Raw genomic sequence first — 20,310 nt, forward strand, 5'->3', positions numbered from 1 at the left:
GACTGCTCTAAAAAGCTTTTGAAACAAAGAATGATCAGAATTCAGCTCAAATGCTTAGTCTACTTTTAACTATTCAGTGGTTTCTGCTGCTGAATAATGTCATTTGTAAATAACGCTTGGTTATTCCTCTTTGCATACGGAATTGCATCACAGATTTTTGTATAGTGAGGTAAATGCTGCCTTTGACAAGGAGCGAAACCTGCACCAAAGGGTTTTAATATGCCTACCATTTCCAGGTTTCTCTCACTGCTCTTAGCATTTTTCCTGTATGAAAGTGTGGGATCCCTGTTACATTTCTAAAATGGAATAAAGGAGGTAATCTCTTACTGCTGTATGTCTTGAAAAATGTAGCTAGAGCTATCTGTAACTGTATAATTGTATGAGCATTGCACTTAATCCACTGGTTCAGCCTGAAAAACAGCTTTGCCATGCAAAGCACAACTTTTCAGTAGCATGGGAGTTTTCCTGTGAAGTGTGAAGATGATTGTTATCTCAGGAAGACATGACCACAGCATGAGACACAGCAGCCTGGGATTATTTCTTTGCATTGGATTACACACGTGTGACTCAAATGAAGTCCAAAATTGAAAGGTTTGTTGCCTTATATCATTTACTCTTGAGCTTGGTGATTTTACTAGCTTATTAAAGAAGCAGTGCCGGTTAGAAGGCCAGTTAAGATTAATTTGGCTGCCAGACTGTTGCTTGTTTATATATTCTCTTTATTTATGTAAACCCCCAAATTAGCATTGTAAAGATAATTGGTTGTTTCAATATATTAACTGAAGTTTGCATTTAGATCTTGATTTTTTAACTGTGTGCCTTCAGACAACACCCACTTTCCAGCTTTGCTCAGTTTCTTCACATAGAAGGCTGATCACATTCTGTTAATATGTCGTTCTTGTTTCATATATAATGTTACATAGTTATTTGCATGGGTAACTAGGGTCCGGATTTTTTGTTTTTGGTCTTGTGAATACACAAAGTGATCTATGCAAATATTAACAATGAGTTAAGGAAGGCCTGCGTTCTTTGAAATTTGTCACCTGGAACCTTCCCCCCCCCCCTTTTGTGATCATAGAAACATTTCCTACAGCTCAGTCTGTGGTGACATTCTGAAATGTACTGTGTTTTAGAGAAGAACAAAGACTCATTTTCTTTCCTAGAGTGGATAAGAATTGGTTTCATATTCAACCAGATGGACTTGAACTCTAAAATGACTCCTTATCGTTTAAAAATTACTGTTTTTTCATTAGCAACCTAATTCCAATAAGAATGTTATGTAAAATGTTGCTAAGTTCATGCTGCAGTTCCATTGTTCCTCCCTGATCTGATAGCAGCTCTGGTATTTTTCCACACACTGAAATTCAACTCTTCACAGGGCCTGTATCTTAAAAAAGGCCTGTATATGAGAGGGTTAATGGACAGGAAGCTGCAGCTGCAGCAGACTAATAGGCAAGTCAGATTTTTGTTTAACTGACAGCTTTAGAAGGCCTTAGGGATGAAGGAAGGGCAGTTTGTAAAAGCAGCATCTAGCACTGTACTGAAAAAATGTAGCTATTTTCTGTAGCCTCCACATTTAATTAGGTAAGGGGCATTGCTAATGATTAGGAAACCAGCCTTCTGCCTTATTATCCAACATACATCACGTACTGCAACAATTTTGGTAAAGTTCCAAACTCTGTGTTTGTGCTGCTCCCGGCAATCTTGTTAATGTGTATGGAAGAATCATATTTTTAAAGCTCTCCCTCTGTGTGTGTGTTATATAACAGATGAACTGCTGAGGTTATCTTTGATCTTTTTAGCATATGTTTAATCGTGTACCTTGTGCATGTTTTTGTTTCAAAACGCTTTTTCTGCCTTTACCAAGGGTGGCTTTCACTGCGTATTTCAGAATGTTTGCCTTCTCTGTAGAAAAAAAACAGCTTCTGTGGCCTGGGGAAATCTGCAGGTTTAACAAACCTCAAGCAGAGGCAGAAAATGTCGCTGGAGCAATGCTTTATTTAGCCTGGCACTTAGCAATCACTTTGGTCTCTGTAGAAATCTGATTTCTACAAGGAATTTCTGTGTGTGTGGTTCTCTTTTTAAGTTTCTTTTGCTGAAACAGGCCTAGTTTAGCCTGTCTTCTCTGTGCACAGGATGGCTCCTGCTTGCCAGAGCTGCACAAAGATAATCGCTCAGGAAGTGTTTCAGCCAATCCCCTGAAGCTTTACATTCAGATTTTCCAAACTAGCCAATCCAGGATTAGCTTTTATTAGGAAGACAGATCATCAAGCTGAAGTGCCAAGCCCTTTCTGTCTGAGTACTGAGAGCCTGTCCTCCATGTTTTATAAGTATTGACATAACACTGTGTTAACAATGCATCCACAGAGGTAAGCTTTACTTTTTTACATGTTTTTTTCTCTAAAACCTATGAGTTGTGGTTTAACAGTGTGATTCTCTGTGATCTGCCGAGCAAAACTCACCCCACAGCACTTTATTAAGTTGAAAATGTTTAAATTTGCTTTCTTGGGTCACATGGTTTAGTAGCCATTAGCCATAGCTTTATTTTACAGACTGGCAAAGCCTTTGCATACATACTTCTTCACTAGAGGATGGTGGATTTTAGAGTTTGTCAAGATACTGTTATTCCAAAGCAGCTTTCTGTGTCTGAGCAGTTTGCCTGCACTATTGTCTGTTGTGTCACATGCCTGCTGAAGAGAAAATGGAAGCTAGGGAGCAGATGCATTTAACTGCCCTACAGGGAGACAAGCAGGGATAATGGCAGACAGCAGAACAGGCAAGTTTACCTTTTCAAACAGTGAAAAGAAGAGCTCAGCTAAGTTATCCCTGATAGAATATGGGATTTTTAGCTACCTAGACCTCAGTAAGGGGTGTCAAGGGCAAATTGTAGATACTGGGCCTAAGTGGTGGAGTGCTGTTGCATCATGTTTTTTTGTACAGTTTTACCTTGATTAAAAATGGATGTTTAACTTTTTTCTTACAGGATCATTAGATGAAGTGTGTGTTTTTCTGGAGGACAATGTAGAGCCAACATTCTGTCTCCTTAAAAAGGACTTTTTAAATTATAGGATTTAGAGCAGTTTTAGGTCTAGGTCTGAAACCATCAGGTGTAGCTATGTATCTGTTTCACTGCTTTTCCTACTTAAAGACAACATGATTTTGAACTGTTTCCTTCCTTCTTTTCTGTACTACAAATAAAACTAATGGACTTTTTACTCTGTGCTTCTCCCCCCACCCCCTTTTGCAATGTAGCAGGCTCATTTCTCTGAGGTGGACTGATTAAAAAAATCATGTGTGGTTCATGAGAGTATTACATTTCATTTTTTTTTTCCTTTTTGGGCTTTTCTGGTTTTTGGCATGATGCTACGTAATTATTTCAAAATTTTCCTTTTGGTCAAATCCCAAATCTGCCAGCTTGTTGTATCATATTTACTGGGGAAAATGAGATGGTTGCTTGAACACTTGGTAAGTAAACTTGTCTGTTATTCTCTGATAATTTTAAATAGTTCTCAATCTTTTGCTTTTAACAGGGTAGCATTAATCCAACAAAGGAATATTTGTGAGTGGCTAGCTAAGTGAAAATGATTTTTTAAAAATGTATCTTCAAAATCCTGTGCTTATAAACAGTGCCATCTGAATTTGTAGTTTTTCTCCAGCCAATCTTAAACCATGTTTGAAATGTATACTTCCTGTTTTCCTCTGAAAATATATTTCTGCTTACTCTGTTCCTAGACCCCTTAATTAATGCATTTGCAGGTTAAAGCTCAATTCAGACTTTCCTCAGGCTTTTGAAGTGTGATGAACATGCTAGTTCTCAGCAATGTAATCTTGCTACATGGTAACAAAGTTATCCCTCAATAACCCTATGCTTTTGTTATCTGTGATGTATCATCCAGCATGAAATTTGGGTAAGAACTACTTTAGAATAACATGTGCTTTAAAAATAAACTAGAAGTGAGACATTTGTATGCATGTCTCAGTAAGCAGCTTTTCAGGGGACACTTTCTCACAGTATTACAGATACTCTGCTATACATTCAGTATGTATACAGCTTTGTAGTAGTCCATTTCATAATGCAATGCAATTTTTAAAGATATAATATTTAGCCATGACTAGATAGGCATGATACACTGTTGTAATATCCCTTTTACTTTGGTTTCAACCTTACCAAGTTCTCTCATTGGTTTCAAAGCAAGAAAACCCCAGTGTATATACCATTTAAATGTCTACTTCAGAACACCCCCCAACACAGTTTCTAAAGGAGCTGAAGTTCATTATCAGGTTTTTATGCTATTTGAGGACTCTGTAGCATGTGCAAGTGACTCTGAAGCTGAGGAATATGTTTTAGTTCTTAAGGTGACATATGGGCTCAGATATATTTTTCTTGCTGCATTTTATTGCTTATTAGCAGAGGGGCGTGGAATCTTAACAGTGCACAATATTGTCTTATGAAGAAGCAGTAGAAAACGAGCTGTACTCTGAATGCTTGAGTTAAAATGGCTCCCCTGGATTTTGTTGAAGAAAGATATGTCTCAGATTTGAACCTCCAAAAGTCCTGCTGACAGGCGGAAGCATGTGTGTACGGGTTGCCCTTGTGCACATAATGAAACACAGTATCATAAGTTCCCTAAAGTTCACCCTTTAAAATTGCTCAAATGCTAATTTTTTCATAGTTCACAAAATGTATAAATGTCTGCATTGCAGCAAGATGTCTGAGGCAAGGAGAGACAGCAGTGTTGTTTCCCAGATCAGCCCAATCATACCGCTCTGTCGAGAGCCTGAGCCAATAGGAGCAGAGGATAGGTTAAAGATTGACAAATACTGTAGCAAGGCTGAGAGAGGCCTTCTGGAAATTTCTCCCATCTTTGTTCCCTCTAAATAAGGCAAAATCAACCAAGCTGATGATTTCCATGTATTTTTGATGCTTTCACAAGGTATGATATCAGTCAGTTTTATGGATGGCATGCAGAGGAACACAGTGTGTTTTTGTATCTCCTGTTTTAAACCAGATGGGATGTATGTCTTGTTTAAACAACAGACACGGTTGGGGTGGGGGTGGGAGTGGGGGACACAATTCCTCTTGCCCACTGGTTCTAGCTAATTTTGCATTTGAACAGGGTTTGCAGGAGGCAAGCTGAGATATATTCCTTTGGCAGAAAACAACTGTTGTTTTTGATGCAGAGAAGATTGATAGCATAATTCCTTTTTAAATTTTGGACTACTAGGGATTTACTTAGATTGGCCAAAATGAAAACAGTCCTTCATAATACTCTAGACTACCATTCAGTCATTTTTGTAATTATCTCTGTAGAAAATGTAGAATAATAAAAAAGTGTATTTGGATTAGACAATACAATGAAACCTGTATCTTTTTCAAAGCCACATGCCTTTCATTCTGTCTAGACAAACAGGTCTTAGTTGGGAGCCAAACAGAATTAAGGAAAAATTGGTGATTTTTCTGTAGTTTATCGACGGTCTTTAACACTAGTGCAAAAAGGGAAAGGGCACAATATGTAAAATACTCCAAAAGGAATCTCCTTTTCTGTCTCTTAGGTTCTGTTGACAGTGGAAGAACCTTATAAAAATGGATTCCTATCTTTCAAGCACAAAGATTATCATTCTTAAATTTAGCTTCTGTGTAGATGTACTTCATCTGGCTTTTCTCACGTAATCTCTCCCCCCCCCCCATTTAATCCTACTCACCTCCTCCCTCCTTTGGTAAAGTAGCCATGTTTGTTTTACTCCTGGCAAGATATAAAGCAAATTTCACTCTCTCTTAAGACAGGTGCTACTTGTAGTCATCAGATCAACAGTAATAAGTCTCAATGCCAGCTATGCCCTGTATTCCATTGAGCTAAGAGTATCAAGCTAAAGCAGCCCAGCTGGCGTCTTGGCATTCTGCGAGCTGTGCTCATACCAAATTCTTAATCTACCAATGCATCATATGTTCACTAGGCCATCAGTTTGGGCTTTGAAAATCTATTGCTGATGGAAACTGCAGTTCTGCTTTTTTCTTTTTTATAGAATTTGTTACATATGAATTGAGTTTGATATACTTTGCTACAAATCATATTTGTTTTCCCCTTCAGTACTAATAATTTTTTCCCAGGGCCCATAGCGTTTATGCATCTATTATGATTTTAAATATGATAATAAGCTTTGTTTTGAGATAATACTGACAACACTAGCACAGTATTGGTTTCAAGCAAGATGTTTCCTCAGCCGTACTTCCATAATCTGGTGACATTGCCTGATCCTATGCAGAGTTAGGCATACTCAGGCCTGTTGAAATCAATGGGCTTAGGTATGCCTAAATGCATAGGGTAGAGCTGCTACTGCTGTAAGAATCATTAGCTATACAGTTACTGACAAATTTTAGCTCTCTTGTGCAGATGTGAAAATTGACCTTTTAAGAAAATAATGGATGCCATTCTAAATTTGCCATGGACACATAGGTAACTAATGTTATATTTAATCTTGATGCACATTAGACTTTTTACAGGGGAGCTGGAGAAAGAACATCAGTCCTTGCATATTCGAAATGAAGACTGCATCTAAAATGGAAGGATTTCCTTAGTAACCTGTGACTTCACAAAGCTCCCTGTCTTGTGCATTTTAGTTAAACATTAGGTTGTCAGATATCAGTGTGTCATCTGAACATTTTTTCTGCTACTTAGATGATTGCTTTGAAAACAGTACTGCTGTTTAAACCAAGGGACACAGTTTATTGAATAAATTGCTTCCATTTTAGCTACAGTATAGGAATGAGGCAATGCAGTGCTGCCAGACGCCATTTTAAGAATCCTGCATAAATAGCATAGCTACCGATGAGTAAGAGACTGTTATAGGTGAGTGCTTATACAGAGATGCTATTTATTCAGTTGTGGCATGCAAAATACTATCTCCAGTTTTTTATTATATGCAGTTTCTGGAAATGTTATTTTATGCTTGCTACTCACATGACAGAAGAAGTAGTAATTATATTCACGATAAAACTGAATTTTAGTGTTTATGATGTTAAACATTGTTTTTAATTACAGAAAAATAGCTTCCAGAAATGCATGGCTCTTGGGATTAAGTTAATGTAGTAATTTCCATAATAAAACTGAGAATACTGTGTATGTAAGGTATCTTCTAGGTAGTTTTCCATATCATATTTCCTGGTTAAATGTCAAGGTGCAGTAGTTCATCTACAACTTTTGATTGATTTGTCTAGGGTGAGAATGTATAGAAGCTTCTACATTTATACATTTTTGAGATTAATATTAAAGGAAAGAAATGGGTTTCCTTTGAGAATGTCAAGTATATCAAGTATTTTATTTGTATAGTTTTTTAAAAGAATGTTTTAATACTGTAAGAAGACTAATGAGGTATAAGGTTTAAGAAAATAATGACAAAGGTAGATACACTGTAAACATTTTGGCCAGTTTGTACTCATTTATAACTAGCTCTCACCTCCCCATTTTCCTGTATAAAAGAGAATCTCCATTCCCAAAGCTTCATTGTCATATGAATTAAAACAGTATATACAAAGCCATCTGTTTATACATTTGGGGCTTCCTTGAATGTGGGCGTGCTACTGAACTTGACAAATACAGAGGTAATTGATCTCAGTGATGAATATAAATTCTATTAAAATGCAGGTAGCTAAGATTTCATTCTAGTTAGTTTCCTTATAGAACCTTTCTTTAGTCTGTTTTCTCAAGAAAATAGGAACCATCCTCAGAAAAAACAAGATGAATATTCTACAGTATTTGAAATAGATCACTATTATTAATGGTAGGTAGATCCACACCAGTATATTATTAGATGCACATTGTAATGGAACAAATATCAGATTACCAAAATGAGCGGAACAAATAGGTGGTCAAAATGGTAGGAATGATTAATGCTGACCCCTCAGTTGGCTGTGTTTTTGTCTCATATTTGCATTCTGATTACATTTCCCCTTATGCCTAGTTGTTCTTTTTTATTAAAGAGGACTTTGAAAGAGAAGAAAAGAGAGAGATGGCATTGCTAATTTACTGAATTGCTGCTCTTTGGGAAGTGTTTCCTTTGAATTATTGTCCCTTTAAATCTTTTATGAGGGGAAAAGCTGCTGGTATGATTACATAGGCTATTGTGTTTAAACAGCTTGAAAACAAGAGATGGAGGGTGCAGATTTAAGAGAACCTCAATTCTTTTTTTAAAAAGGGTTATCCTAAGCCCACTGTAAATTGAGAGAATGTAGATTCGCCTATTTCCCCATCCATTAGCATCAGTCTGACTATCAGTGCTGCAGTTGTTCAAACAATGAAAACCAAAGCTTTTTTACAGTAGTGTAGTCACACTTCATGGCTTTTTCCTGACATCTCAAAATGTTCTGAGTGTTCTTTTATTCTTAAATCTTTCAGGACCTTTAGGTGATGGCTGCAAACCAGCTCCACATGCCCAAGCAGGTCTTCCCCCTTATCATCTATGAACTATGTGTTCTTATGAAGCTCCATGTGGCATATGTTGGATTTGAGCTTTAGAATCTGGGAAGGGTTAACACTGATAAAAGTAAATAATGTGTACATATTATTAATTTAAGCATATATCCTGCATGTCTTGTAACCATTCCATGAGTGGTAAACCAGTACTTGCTCAATATTGCTTACCAGAATTACAAATGTGGGCATATTTTAGCTTTCCAATTGCAAAACCATTGGGACAAATGGTAAATGTGTATCTGGATAATGGTTGTTTAGTCATGGAATCATGAGAAATATTGGGAGATACTGTCTTTAATGCATACCAAAGGCATGTGAAGGATGTGTCATGTTCTTGCATTTATCCCTGACCTTCTTGAATTAATCTTAGAAATCTTCTGTTTTGTGGTAATTGACGAAGGAGAGTATGGGGGAAAGGAAATATTAGAAATCAGGGAAGGTAGAGATTTGTTTGTGAATGTAAGACTTGATAAACTAATATTTTATGATTAAGGCTGTCTAGAAATGTTTTAGATAGGATCCAGAAAATATTGTGGTGTGGAATGGCTCATAAGGACCTATGTAATGGATCACCAGCTACTTAAAAGCAAGAAGAGGGAGGGAGTAACTAATATGTTTCCTCAGGCATCTAATATGGAATTGATTGTATTCTATAGCTAAGAGTGAAGACTGAGAATGTCAAGTTAGCAATGTCAAGTTGGCTCCAGACAGTAAAATACCCAGAAGACCATAAGGGGCTCCAAAACAAACTCTGGGAGATTGAGCAACAGTAGCAGATGAGGGCTTGGACTTGCAAACCGTTTCTGTTTACAGAGGAGTGTGTGTGTGTTTGTGATTTTTGCCAGTTCCCTTCCCCCATGATGTTCCTGGGGAGTCACCTGTCCTCTAGGAACACCATTTGGGGGATCATTTTGAGCCGGGCAGGAGCCCCATTCTGCTGAGGGACATATTTTCTCAGTGGAGATTTATCACTAGATCCAAAGTAAGATTTAGTATATGTGCAAAAATATGCATGTTGGGACAGATCATCTTAATATATCTGCTGATAGTTATGGCCATTTATTATTTATTTAGGATGCCTTTTTTAGAAGACAGTGTTGTACCTGAGTACCTTAAGGTGTTTCACAAAAATAGATTGAGTACAATACTATCAGGAGAACACAGAGTCTTACAGAATTATTGGCAATTTAAGTAATCAGTGATTAAAAATATAATAATGGTTGTAGTTAAAATCAAACTGTTAAAAGCCGTGTGAGGGAGTGAGCTCCTGTCTCTGGCCCTAGCTCCTGCCAACCTAGCAGTTCGAAAGCAAGAAATTGCAAGTAGATAAATAAATACTGCTTCAGTGGGAAGGTAACAGCATTCTGTGTGCCTTGGCATTTAGTCATGCTGGCCACATGACCACGGAGAAGTCTTCGGACAGTGCTGGATCTTCAGCTTGGAAAGGGAGATGAGCACTGCCCCCTAGAGTCGGATTTGACTAGCTTTTGAGCAAGGGAAAACTTTACCTTTACCTTCTGATGATAATCTTAACAGCTAGGCATATTCATTAGGGTGGAGTTAATCCTTAACATTGCCACCCTAAGCAGGTCTACTCAGACTCCTAGTCAGTTCTGTATAGTGGGGCTTACTCCTAGGGAAGTGTTGTTAGGATTGCACTGTAAATATACAAGTTCAAAGCAATGCTTCCTCTAAACTGTGGAATATGGTGAGCAAAAATTCTACTTTGTGAACTACTGGCATTACAGTTGTGAGCAAGGGATTTGGCTACTGCATACATTATTTTGCTCTGGAGCCATCCTTCCCAAGCTAAGACAAAAATGTGTGTGCTGGAGGCTAAAACACTGTGAGCTGGCTCACACTAACTCAGCTTAGAGGGAACACTGGTTCCAAGCCATTTACTGCTTTAACTATAAGCAATTTAATCCAATTTGCTAGGATTGTGTTAAGGAATCAGTTGATAACCAGGACAATAAAAAAAAAATACTTTTGAGAATGCTGGTTTTACAACATTTATACCAGCTAGTAGTTCCATATAGGAAATGGATGGCATTTACTGTAATCTGTGATGCAGTATATTTAGAATATTGTGTGCTGTTTTGATCTCAGGTAGGTTTGGGTAGGTCTAGAGAAGATACATAAAAGAACTACTAAAATAATCAGGAGATCTTTCTTATGAGGCAGGCATCAAACAGCTGGGGTATTTTAGTTAGGGGAAAATGAGGAAGGAGAGACATGTTATAGGGCTGTCATTTTTTTGAACAATGCAGAAAGAAGAATAGAGATCAAGTCTCAAAAATACCTAGCTCCCAGAATTATCTAATGAAACTGGTGGTTCTAGGATTGATGAAGGGAGACCTTCACACAGTACACACTTTTTGGTGAGTGAGTGCTATTCTTGTCAACATAGGCCCAGCACTGGAGGCACCTTTGGTAACTGGAAATTTAGACTTTTGTCATCTGTTGTTGACTTTAGAAATTTTAAATTTTTATGATTTGTATTGGATGTATTACTATCTTGGTATTTTAACTGTTTTGACCCACCCTCAGCCTGCTTGCGGGGAAGGTGGGATATAAATCCAATAAAATAAATAAATAACAATAATCATTATAAAATAATTTTAAAAAATGAATGGCTGTGGTCTTTAAAAATGGAACTGACATGTTCATAATAAGGCTGCCAAGGCCTTGGTGGGGGCAGGGAACCTCAGCTCCAATTGTCTGTTGCTGTTCCAAGAGGGGTGTGTGTGGGGGGGAATAAAGGGGGGGAGAAGCAGCTTCATGTACTTACCAGAAATTGATACAGAAAGTGAGACGGGCAACTCTTGTAATTGCTGTAAACATTGTAGTTTTACCATAGAGTTACTAGTGATTCCTAAAGCAAACCTTGTCACTCCCTGTATCAACTTCTGGTGAGTACATGAGTGTACTTTTTAAAATTCTCCCATGATGCTATCCCCCCCCCCCGCAACCTTCCTGCCTGGTAACCCTATTTCATAAGCCGTATACCTCTGATTGCCAGATGCTTGAAAAGATTTCTATTTCTATCATCTTCATAGCGTTTTTCCCAGAGACAACTGGCTGGCTGCTTTTAGTAAGATAACACCGGACTAGATGACCTTGTTCTGATGCACTGTTGCTCATAGGTGCTTTTTGATCCCTAACCCAATCAACATTCATTTTTCAAGTTAGGCCTGTTACATAAGGTTTGCTGATCTGGAAATGAGATCAATGTAGATTGTATTATAACTTTAGTTTGTGTTTTGGGATTGGCTTATAGTTCTATGTCTTAAAACATATTTGTACAGTGGTTTTAGGTTGTTAATAAATAAATTTTAAAATTCTTGCTTCCATGGGAGGTGTGTGAATTCAGACTTGCCAAACTTCATTTTGATCTAGTATTCATCTAGGCAGTTCTTTTCTGTGGAGACAATTCTTTATAATTAGAATCAAATGAAACCAATTATGTTGGTCCTGTTCTTAAAAATTGTTTTCAGATCAGAATAGGAGCCAGAAACCACAGTTGTAACTTTGAATGTTACATTATAGAAGTATAGAAGAATAGAAGATATACTTTAAAAAAATTAAAAAAAACTAGCCACACACATACAGGCACCCTTTTTTCTTTTCTGCTTTCTGCCACCTTTCTTGGACTGAATGTTTTAGACTTGCAGCTTTCTATGTGGGGTAGTGTAAAAAAATGGAACAAGTTCATAGGTATTGTATCCAAGTTACTGCTCTGTCTTCTTTGAGTCTCAGAAAGAAAGGTAGAAAACAAATGAAGTGAATAATCCAAGTACCAAACACAGTTTGCCTGAACAATGCAACTGAAACAAACCAAAGAATACAGTTTTAATCAGTTCTCAAAAGTTCTTGCTAATGTTCAGGGTTGTACATATTCATGAGACCAATCATAAGGGGACTTCAGCATCACTTGAAGCCAATAACTATCCCCCCCTGCCATTTCACTTTCTGTCTCCACTGCATCAAACCCTGGGTATGTGTAGGAAGTGCTATTCCAGACATTAGAATGAGGTCTGTTTGTATGTACTCCAGTCTTAGTGGTTGGATGAAATTTCTAATTTCATTGTTTAAAATTGTGACACTATTACTGTATCATTTTTTAAAAATGTGGATCGGGCCGCTGCTAAATACGCCCCTGCTTCTCTGCCACTTTTATGCTGCAGTATGTAAAAATAAAAAGTGAGAATAAAGTTCTGAATATCTCTTTACTCTCATAGCTTGGCTGAAGAAGAAATAAAAGCAGAGCAGGAGGTGGTGGAAGGGATGGATATCTCCACTCGATCCAAAGGTGAGTGACCGTATTATTGTCATTTACAGTGCAAGAGGCAACAAGCATTTTAAGCATATTTTATTTCATGAAGTGCATGAAGATGGTTGTGAAAATTCACAGTAAAATTCCATGGAAATTTTAGCAACTTATGCTTCAATTTTAGTTAATACTATGATGCAATTGTTACTTAGATTACGTTCTTTGAGTTCCTCCTTGTATGGTAGCCTCATTTTATCTTTGATTCCTTTATTTCCTGCATATTATGGATAAATGTTGCTTCCAGAGTTTCAAAAACCAAGCCTTTCTTTCCCATCTTTTCACTTAAACCTCTGGTTCATGCGTTCATATCCTGTTTTGTCGACTGTTTCTTCTCACCAATATTTCTTTGTCATCTCAGTTCTGTCACTTCTGTTAGAACTCTGCTGTCAGAAGAATTTATCTGTCATTGTACATTGACTTCCCATCTTCTTCCATACCCAGCACAATTTTCTTGCCCTTACAATTTAAGCTTAGTTCTCTATAGCCCTTTCTTCAGTCTTCTGTTCTGATTATTATTTTTTTGCTGTCAAGTCACAGCCAACTTACGTTGACCTATAGTCAGGGGTCATTTCCTGCAGGAGCGCACAGGAGCTGAGCTCCCGGCAGCAAAGAGCCCAGGGGGTGGGCACATACAGCAAGCCCCACCCCCTGCTGCCAGCAGCCCTCAGTCAGAGCAAGAAGCAGGTAGATAAGTTGCAGAGCCCACCCAGTCCAAAACAGTCCAATGGCACCTTTAAGACCAAGTTTTATTCAGGTACAAGCTCTCCCTCCTCTGCGAAGACAGATCTGCACATTCTTCCCCCCCCCAATAACTAGCAATCCAAAACAGTCCAGTGGAGCCTGAGGGGTGGGTGTTGCCTTCTGATACACTTCCAGTGATGTCAGGGGGTGTGGCATATGCTAATGAGTTATGCTAATGAGCCCCTGCACCTCTTTTTCTACAAAAGGACCCCTGCCTATAGTGTTTTCAGGCAAGAGACATTCAGAGGTAGTATTCCACTTGCCTGCCTCTGCATAGTGAACCTGGTATTTTTTGGCAGTCTTTCAATCGAAATACTGACCGGGCCCAACCCTGCTTAGCTTCTGAGATCTAAGAAGACTCAGCTGGTCTAGGCTATCCAAGTCAGGGCTTTGTTCTGATTTTCTGGGATGTTTCTGCCTTTGACCTTCACTTTTCCCATCCTGAGAGGGGCTTTGTGTTGTGATCATAGAATCATAGAATGTTAGAGTTGGAAGGGTCCTTGCTGATCATCTAGTCCAACCCCCTGCACTCTGCAGGAGCATATCCGAAAGATGGTCGTCCAGCCTCCGCTTGAAAACGTCCAGCAAAGGAACATCCACCACCTCCCGAGGCGGTCTGTTCCACTGCTCAACCACTCTTACAGTTAGCAAGTTTCTCCTGATATTTAGCCGGTAACGACTCCCTTATAATTTCCACCCATTAGATCCGGAGCAAGAGAAAATAGATCCGCTCCATCTTCTACATGACAGCCCTTCAAATACTTGAAGATTGCAATCATGTCCCCTCTAAGCCTTCTTTTTCCCAGGCTAAACATACCCAACTCTTTCAGCCTTTCCTCATAAGACTTGGATTCCAACCCTCTCACCATCCTGGTTGCCCTCTTCTGGACATGCTCCAGCTTGTCAACATGCTTCCTAAAATGTGGTGCCCAAAACTGGACACAGTACTCCAGGTGAGGCCTGACCATAGCTGAATAGTGGAACTACCACCTCCCTTGATCGGGACACAATGCTTCTGTTAATGCATCCTAAGATTGCATTAGCTTTCTTCGCAGTCACATTGCACTGCAGGCTCATGTTTAGTTTGTGAGCAACCAGAACACCTAGATCCCTTTCACATGTGCATCTGTCAAGCCAAGTCCCTCCCATTCTATATCTGTGCCTTTGATTTTTTGTACCTAAGTGTAAGACTTTGCACTTATCTCTATTGAAATTAATTTTATTTGTCTCAACCCACTGTTGAGCTTGGCTTGGGAAGACCCAGGTGCAGATCTCCACTTGCCCTGAACTTCAGTGGATGACCTTGGAACAGTCACTTACCCCAAGCCTAACCTACATCACAGGGATATTGTGAGGGTAAAATGGAAAATGGAAGAGCAGTGTGTAATATCATGAACTATTTGGAGGAAGGATTGGACAAAAAATTAATAAATAAAAATGTAAATCCTGACATGCTACCAGCCTGAGCTACCTGAAGGTCTCGTATTCGTATAAAACCGCTCTGCCCATTTGCTCTCGCTCTTCTTATCCTAACCCTCCCTCCCAGAACACCTATTAGGTGTTGCCACTCTGTTCCATAAAACCCCAGCTCCCACACCTACCACTTCATTCTCATAAACCATTTGGAACATAGCCTTGATAAATGTTAAAGGTAAAGGTTCCCTTGCTCGAAAGCCAGTCGAATCCGACTCTAGGGTTGCGGTGCTCATCTCCGTTTCAAAGCCGAAGAGCCAGCGCTGTCTGAAGACGTTTCCATGGTCATGTGGCCAGCATGACTAAACACTAAGGCGCATGGAACACTGTTACCTTCCCACTGCAGTGGTACACTTTAAAAAAAGAGGGAAAGGGGGGGCTGCTCAAGAACACCCCCCCCCCGCTGCATAAGGGTATGTCTCTCCCCTCCCGCACACTCTCCTGAGCCGCAAACAGAGGACTGGGTTAAAAATACCCCCTTGCTAGGGTTCAGGACTGGATGAATACTTTCACGTATACTTAGCCTCAGACTTCTGCAAGCACGTGCAGTAGGGCAGTTGCCCTGTAGATTTAGATAGGGCTGAATGACATGCTTGGAACTCAGCAGTCTTGCTTTGTTAGACTAAGGAGTGAATTCCCAATTTTTAACAATCTTGTCCCATTCCCCCTCACAACACCCAGCTTGTAATGGTATTAAAGGTAATGGAGGTAATGGCTCTTGTATGCCTCTGTGTGGGAGGAGAAGGCATCCTACAAGGTCCTATCCAGCCAGACTGACTCCTTGGCTTAGTCAGCACTGGGGAATTACAGCTCGGTGACTGGCAGTGCACAAAGTAGATTGCGGTATTAAGTTGTTTTCAGTCTTGTCCCATATGCCATGTTCATCCTTGGCACAGAGAACAGGAATTTTATATTGGACTATAACTATTGATTTTAATCTTGGACATTGTACTGTTGATTCGTTTTAAAGTAACACTAGCTTTTTTGGAAGAAAGAAGGGGACCTAAAACTTTCTCCACATACCATATTGTGACTTTGTTACATTACTTCCTGTTTTGTGCAAGCCATAATTTACCATTACATCAAAACTCATTTCCTCTTGTACTGTGGACAGTCCCTTCTCTAGAGGCCTTCTGGTGTCAGCTGGAACGTTTTTAAAATTCTGGATTGCCTTTTTAACTTAAATTTTCTCTGTAAGTTTTTAATGGATTTTTTTTATTGTAACTGACTTGTATGGATTTTATTATTGTAAGCTGTTTTCAGTATTTATTTTTAAATAGAAAGGTAGAATATTCTAAAATTCTGATGAATCAGTAAACCAGTCTGGACACAGATTGAAACTGATTTGTCATCCTGGTTTGGAGGGCAAGTACTAACTGTACTTTATTGGCTTAGATGTGACAACAAAGTATGACTTGCATCCTAATTAAGTAACTGAAGTACAGCATGACAAATTATGTGAGGGAGTAACTTATTGAAGTGGAGCATATTGGCAGGGGGCGTGTGTGAGCCCCAGGTATGATCTTGTAGCACTGTCTCATGTATGGTGTTGTGTGAACTGTCTCATCTTAATCTTATTTACAACAGCCCTGCTGGGTACATGTTGTTATTTGGTTGGGGTGAAGGGGTAGTTGATTTGGTTAGAAAGAATGATTGGTTAGAACCACTTTGTTAGAGGGTTAGGTGAAATTTAAACTGACAGCTTCTCAGACTCATGATATGCTAACTTTTTATCAGCAGTGCTTTGAGGGTTATTGCTGTAGGCATATAAAAATATAGATTTCCCTGAATTTTGTTGTTTTGAAACTTCTTCATCACGAAATATATTGTAGGCTGTGACTTTTGAAGTTTCATTGTAAACAAAATGCTAGTAAAGTACTTGATTATTGTAAAACTGATACTTACTGACTTTCTGATGGTTGCCTGCCTGTGTATTATTTGTATTTTTCTTGATACAAAAGGGCTATTTGTGGTTTTCTACATGCAGACTATTTAGGTATTCAAGGTGTGGTTAAATGTCTAGCAAAATTAAAGCAAGTAGCATTTCATTTCTGTCATTAATACTTTAGTTATTTACTTTATATGTATTATGCATAATATATCATAAACAGTGAAGAAAATGTAGTTTAAAAAGCAGAGGACAATGCAGTAAGAGAAGGATAAACATGTAGTAAACACTAGAGTACAATCCTGTTCCTTTTATAAAGAAGAAGAAGATATTGGATTTATACCCTGCCCTTCACTCGGAGTCTCAGAGCAGCTTACAAACTCCTTTCCCTTCCCTTCCCCACAACAGACACCCTGTGAGGTAGGTGGGGCTGAGAGAGCTCTTTCCAGAACTTTCCTTGAGAGAACAGCTTTGCCAGAACTATGGCTTTCCCAAGGTCATTCAGCAGCTGTAGTGGAGGAGTGGGGAATCAAACCCAGTTCTCCCAAATTAGAATCCGCACACTTAACCACTGCACCAAACTGGATCTTCCTGAATCATCCCATTATACTACAGCCCTATTTCCTGCATAAAAGTGCCCTTCTGAACAAATCTGTTTTACACAATCTGTGCAGTGATCAGTGTTGGAGCCCTTCTGGCCTCTGGCCATTCTACAAGGTGAGGGCTCCAACAGGGAATACACATGTATGGGTAGCTGCCACTTTCCCCATCTGCATGGTGGCACCTTCAGAAGCCTTTCCTCAGATGGGAGAAGCTGTCCTGGCAGAACATTTCAGGAGAGGCATTCTGATACATGAGACCGTTATTTTACATGGGACTTTACAGCTGGTGCAAAAAAGTATAGCTTGTGGTATAGTGGTTAAGAGTGTTGGGTTTGTATCTGGGAGATCCAGATTCAAATCCCCACTTGTTCCATGGAAGCTCACTGGGTCACCTTGGGCCAGTCACACTCTCTCATCTTAGGCTACCGCACAGCATTACTGTGAGGATAAAATGGAGGAGAAGAAAATAATGTCAGCTGCTTTGGGTCCCCATTGGGGAGAAAGACAGGATACAAATGAATTTAATAGATATGAACAATGGAAGCAAACAGCATAAGACAGCCAGTGAATAATTCAAACCAAGGCAGGTAAACTAAATCATAGAGAAAGTGGATTACAAGATGAAGACAATCCACTAAAAACAGGTGATACCTACAATAATCAGTGCAGTGGACTATTCAATTATATAGATGTTCTCCTGGGTTGTTCATTCTAGTACAGTTCTGATCTTTTCCAAAAATGCCCTTTTGGACATTTTTGTTTTGCACATTCTGCAGAAGTGTGGAATCCTTCTTAACTTCCTCAGGCCACCTTCCATTCCATAAGGTAGAAGTGACCACTGAGAATTATCCCTGAAGTTTACCCTGTAAACTGAATCAGGAGGACCCTGAACACTTATTGACAAATTTACCTGTTACTAGGTTGCGTGGATGACATTTTTATTAAGAACATAAGAACATAAAATCATAAGAGAAGCCAATGTTGGATCAAGCCAATCACCCATCCAGTCTAACACTCTGTCACACAGTGGCCCAAAAATACCAGATGCTGTCAGGAGATCCACCAGTGGGGCCAGGACACTAGAAGCCCTCCCACTGTTGCCCCCACCCCCAAGCACTAAGAATACAGAGCATCACTTGCCCCAGACGGAGAGTTCCTATCTATACCTTGTGGCTAATAGCCACGGATGGACCTCTGTTCCATATGTTTATCCAATTCCCTCTTGAAGCCGTCCATGCTTGTAGCTGCCACCACCTCCTGTGGGAGTGAATTCCATGTGTTAATCATACTTTGGGTGAAGAAATACTTCCTTTTATCCATTCTAACCCGACTGTTCATCAGCTTCATTGATTGCCCAGTTGTTCTTGTATTGTGAGAAAGGGAGAAAAGTACTTCTTTTTCTACCTGCTCTATCCCATGTATACTCTTGTAAACTCTATCCTGTCACCTCTCAGTTGACATTTCTCCAAGCTGAAGAGCCCCAAGCACTTTAACCTTTCTTCATAGGGAAAGTGTTCCAACCCTTTTATCATTCTAGTTGCTGTCTTCTGCACTTTTTCCAATGCTATAATATCCTTTCTGAGGTGTGATGACCAGAAATGCTCACAGTATTCTAGGCAGACCCAGCTGAGCTCTGAGCAGGAGCAGGTTTATAAGATTATGCATGGGAAAGAGCAGGTAGAGAAAGAGGTACTTTTCTCCCTCTCTCACAATACAAGAACTCGTGGGCACTCCATGGTCAGAGGCATGAGCCTCTGGCATGAGCCAAAGGGCGAGCTTAAAGGGCTCTTTGCCTGTGCCTCTTAGCCTAGGGACTCTTAGACTAGGGGCTCTGTAAGAAGCCCAAGAAGAGCCAGAAAGCCAAGGCCCTAGGCTCTTTGTCTTCCCCGTAAGGTAAGTTGACTTCTTCAAGAAAAACCACATAAATACAAAGGGTTTTAAAAGGGGGATTATATTTACTTATTTTAAAAGAATTATGAAGCCAGAATGCCAGCAGGGGGTTGGGGGCTATCCAGTGCTTTGCACGTAGTGTCACATGTATGACTATCTGCCCACTGATGGGCCTTTGGCCTGATCCAACATTGGCATCTCTTATGTTCTTATGTTCTTAGGAGCCAGAGTTGCTAGAGGGGTGAGTGTTTTTTGACTTGCTTTCAGCTGAGGGGATTCAGCTGAGGATATTGTGTGGGAGGATATTGTGTGTTTGGGAGTGTGTGAAAGCGATTAGAGTTGTTGCAGAGTCCTGGCTGCTTGAGAGAGGGAGAGAAATGGGCATTGTTTGACTGTGATTGACTGTAATTCAGTATTTAAGAAAGCACCTTGCCAGAGGCATGAGCCAAAGGGCGAGCTAAAGGACTCTTTGCCTGTGGCTCTTAGACAAGGGGCTCTGTAAGAAGCCCAAGAAGAGCCAGAAAGCCAAGGCCCTTTGTCTTCCCCATAAGGTAAGTTGACTTTGACAGGAAAAACCACATAAATACAAAGGGGTTTAAAAGGGGGATTATAATTACTTATTTTAAAAGAATTATGAAGCCAGAATGCCAGCAGGGGGTTGGGGGACCGTGCTGACGATAACGGGAATGTGCCCTCAGAAGGGACCTCTTCCCCACCTGGTGAGCGGGTATCCTTTCGCACCAAGGAACCATCCCTGGGCAGGGTGGGAGGGGGGTTCTTGGTAGTTGGTGATTCGATCCTTAGGCAGGTAGACAGCTGGGTGGTGAACCTGCATACTGACCGTATGGTGAGTTGCCTGCCTGGTGCGAGGGTAGTGGACATTACGCGTGTTTTAGATACGCTGGTAGATAG

At 39.7% G+C, this 20,310-nt stretch overlaps 1 protein-coding gene across 1 annotated transcript in view; it reads left to right on the top strand.

The window, feature by feature from the left end:
- Positions 1-529: 529 nt before the first annotated feature.
- The window catches only part of ZMYND8 (zinc finger, MYND-type containing 8), a 105,040-nt gene continuing 85,259 nt past the window's right edge, over positions 530-20,310 (top strand). Inside the window, exons 1-2 of the mRNA XM_015413097.1 lie at positions 530-591; positions 12,713-12,783. Coding sequence (XP_015268583.1) covers positions 572-591; positions 12,713-12,783 — 91 coding nt within the window. The 5' untranslated portion in view covers positions 530-571. The remainder of the gene's footprint in view (positions 592-12,712; positions 12,784-20,310) is intronic.

Source organism: Gekko japonicus, unplaced genomic scaffold (assembly GCF_001447785.1).
Source record: "Gekko japonicus isolate JY-2015 unplaced genomic scaffold, Gekko_japonicus_V1.1 scaffold898, whole genome shotgun sequence".
In the NCBI taxonomy this organism is placed as follows: Eukaryota; Metazoa; Chordata; class Lepidosauria; order Squamata; family Gekkonidae; genus Gekko; species Gekko japonicus.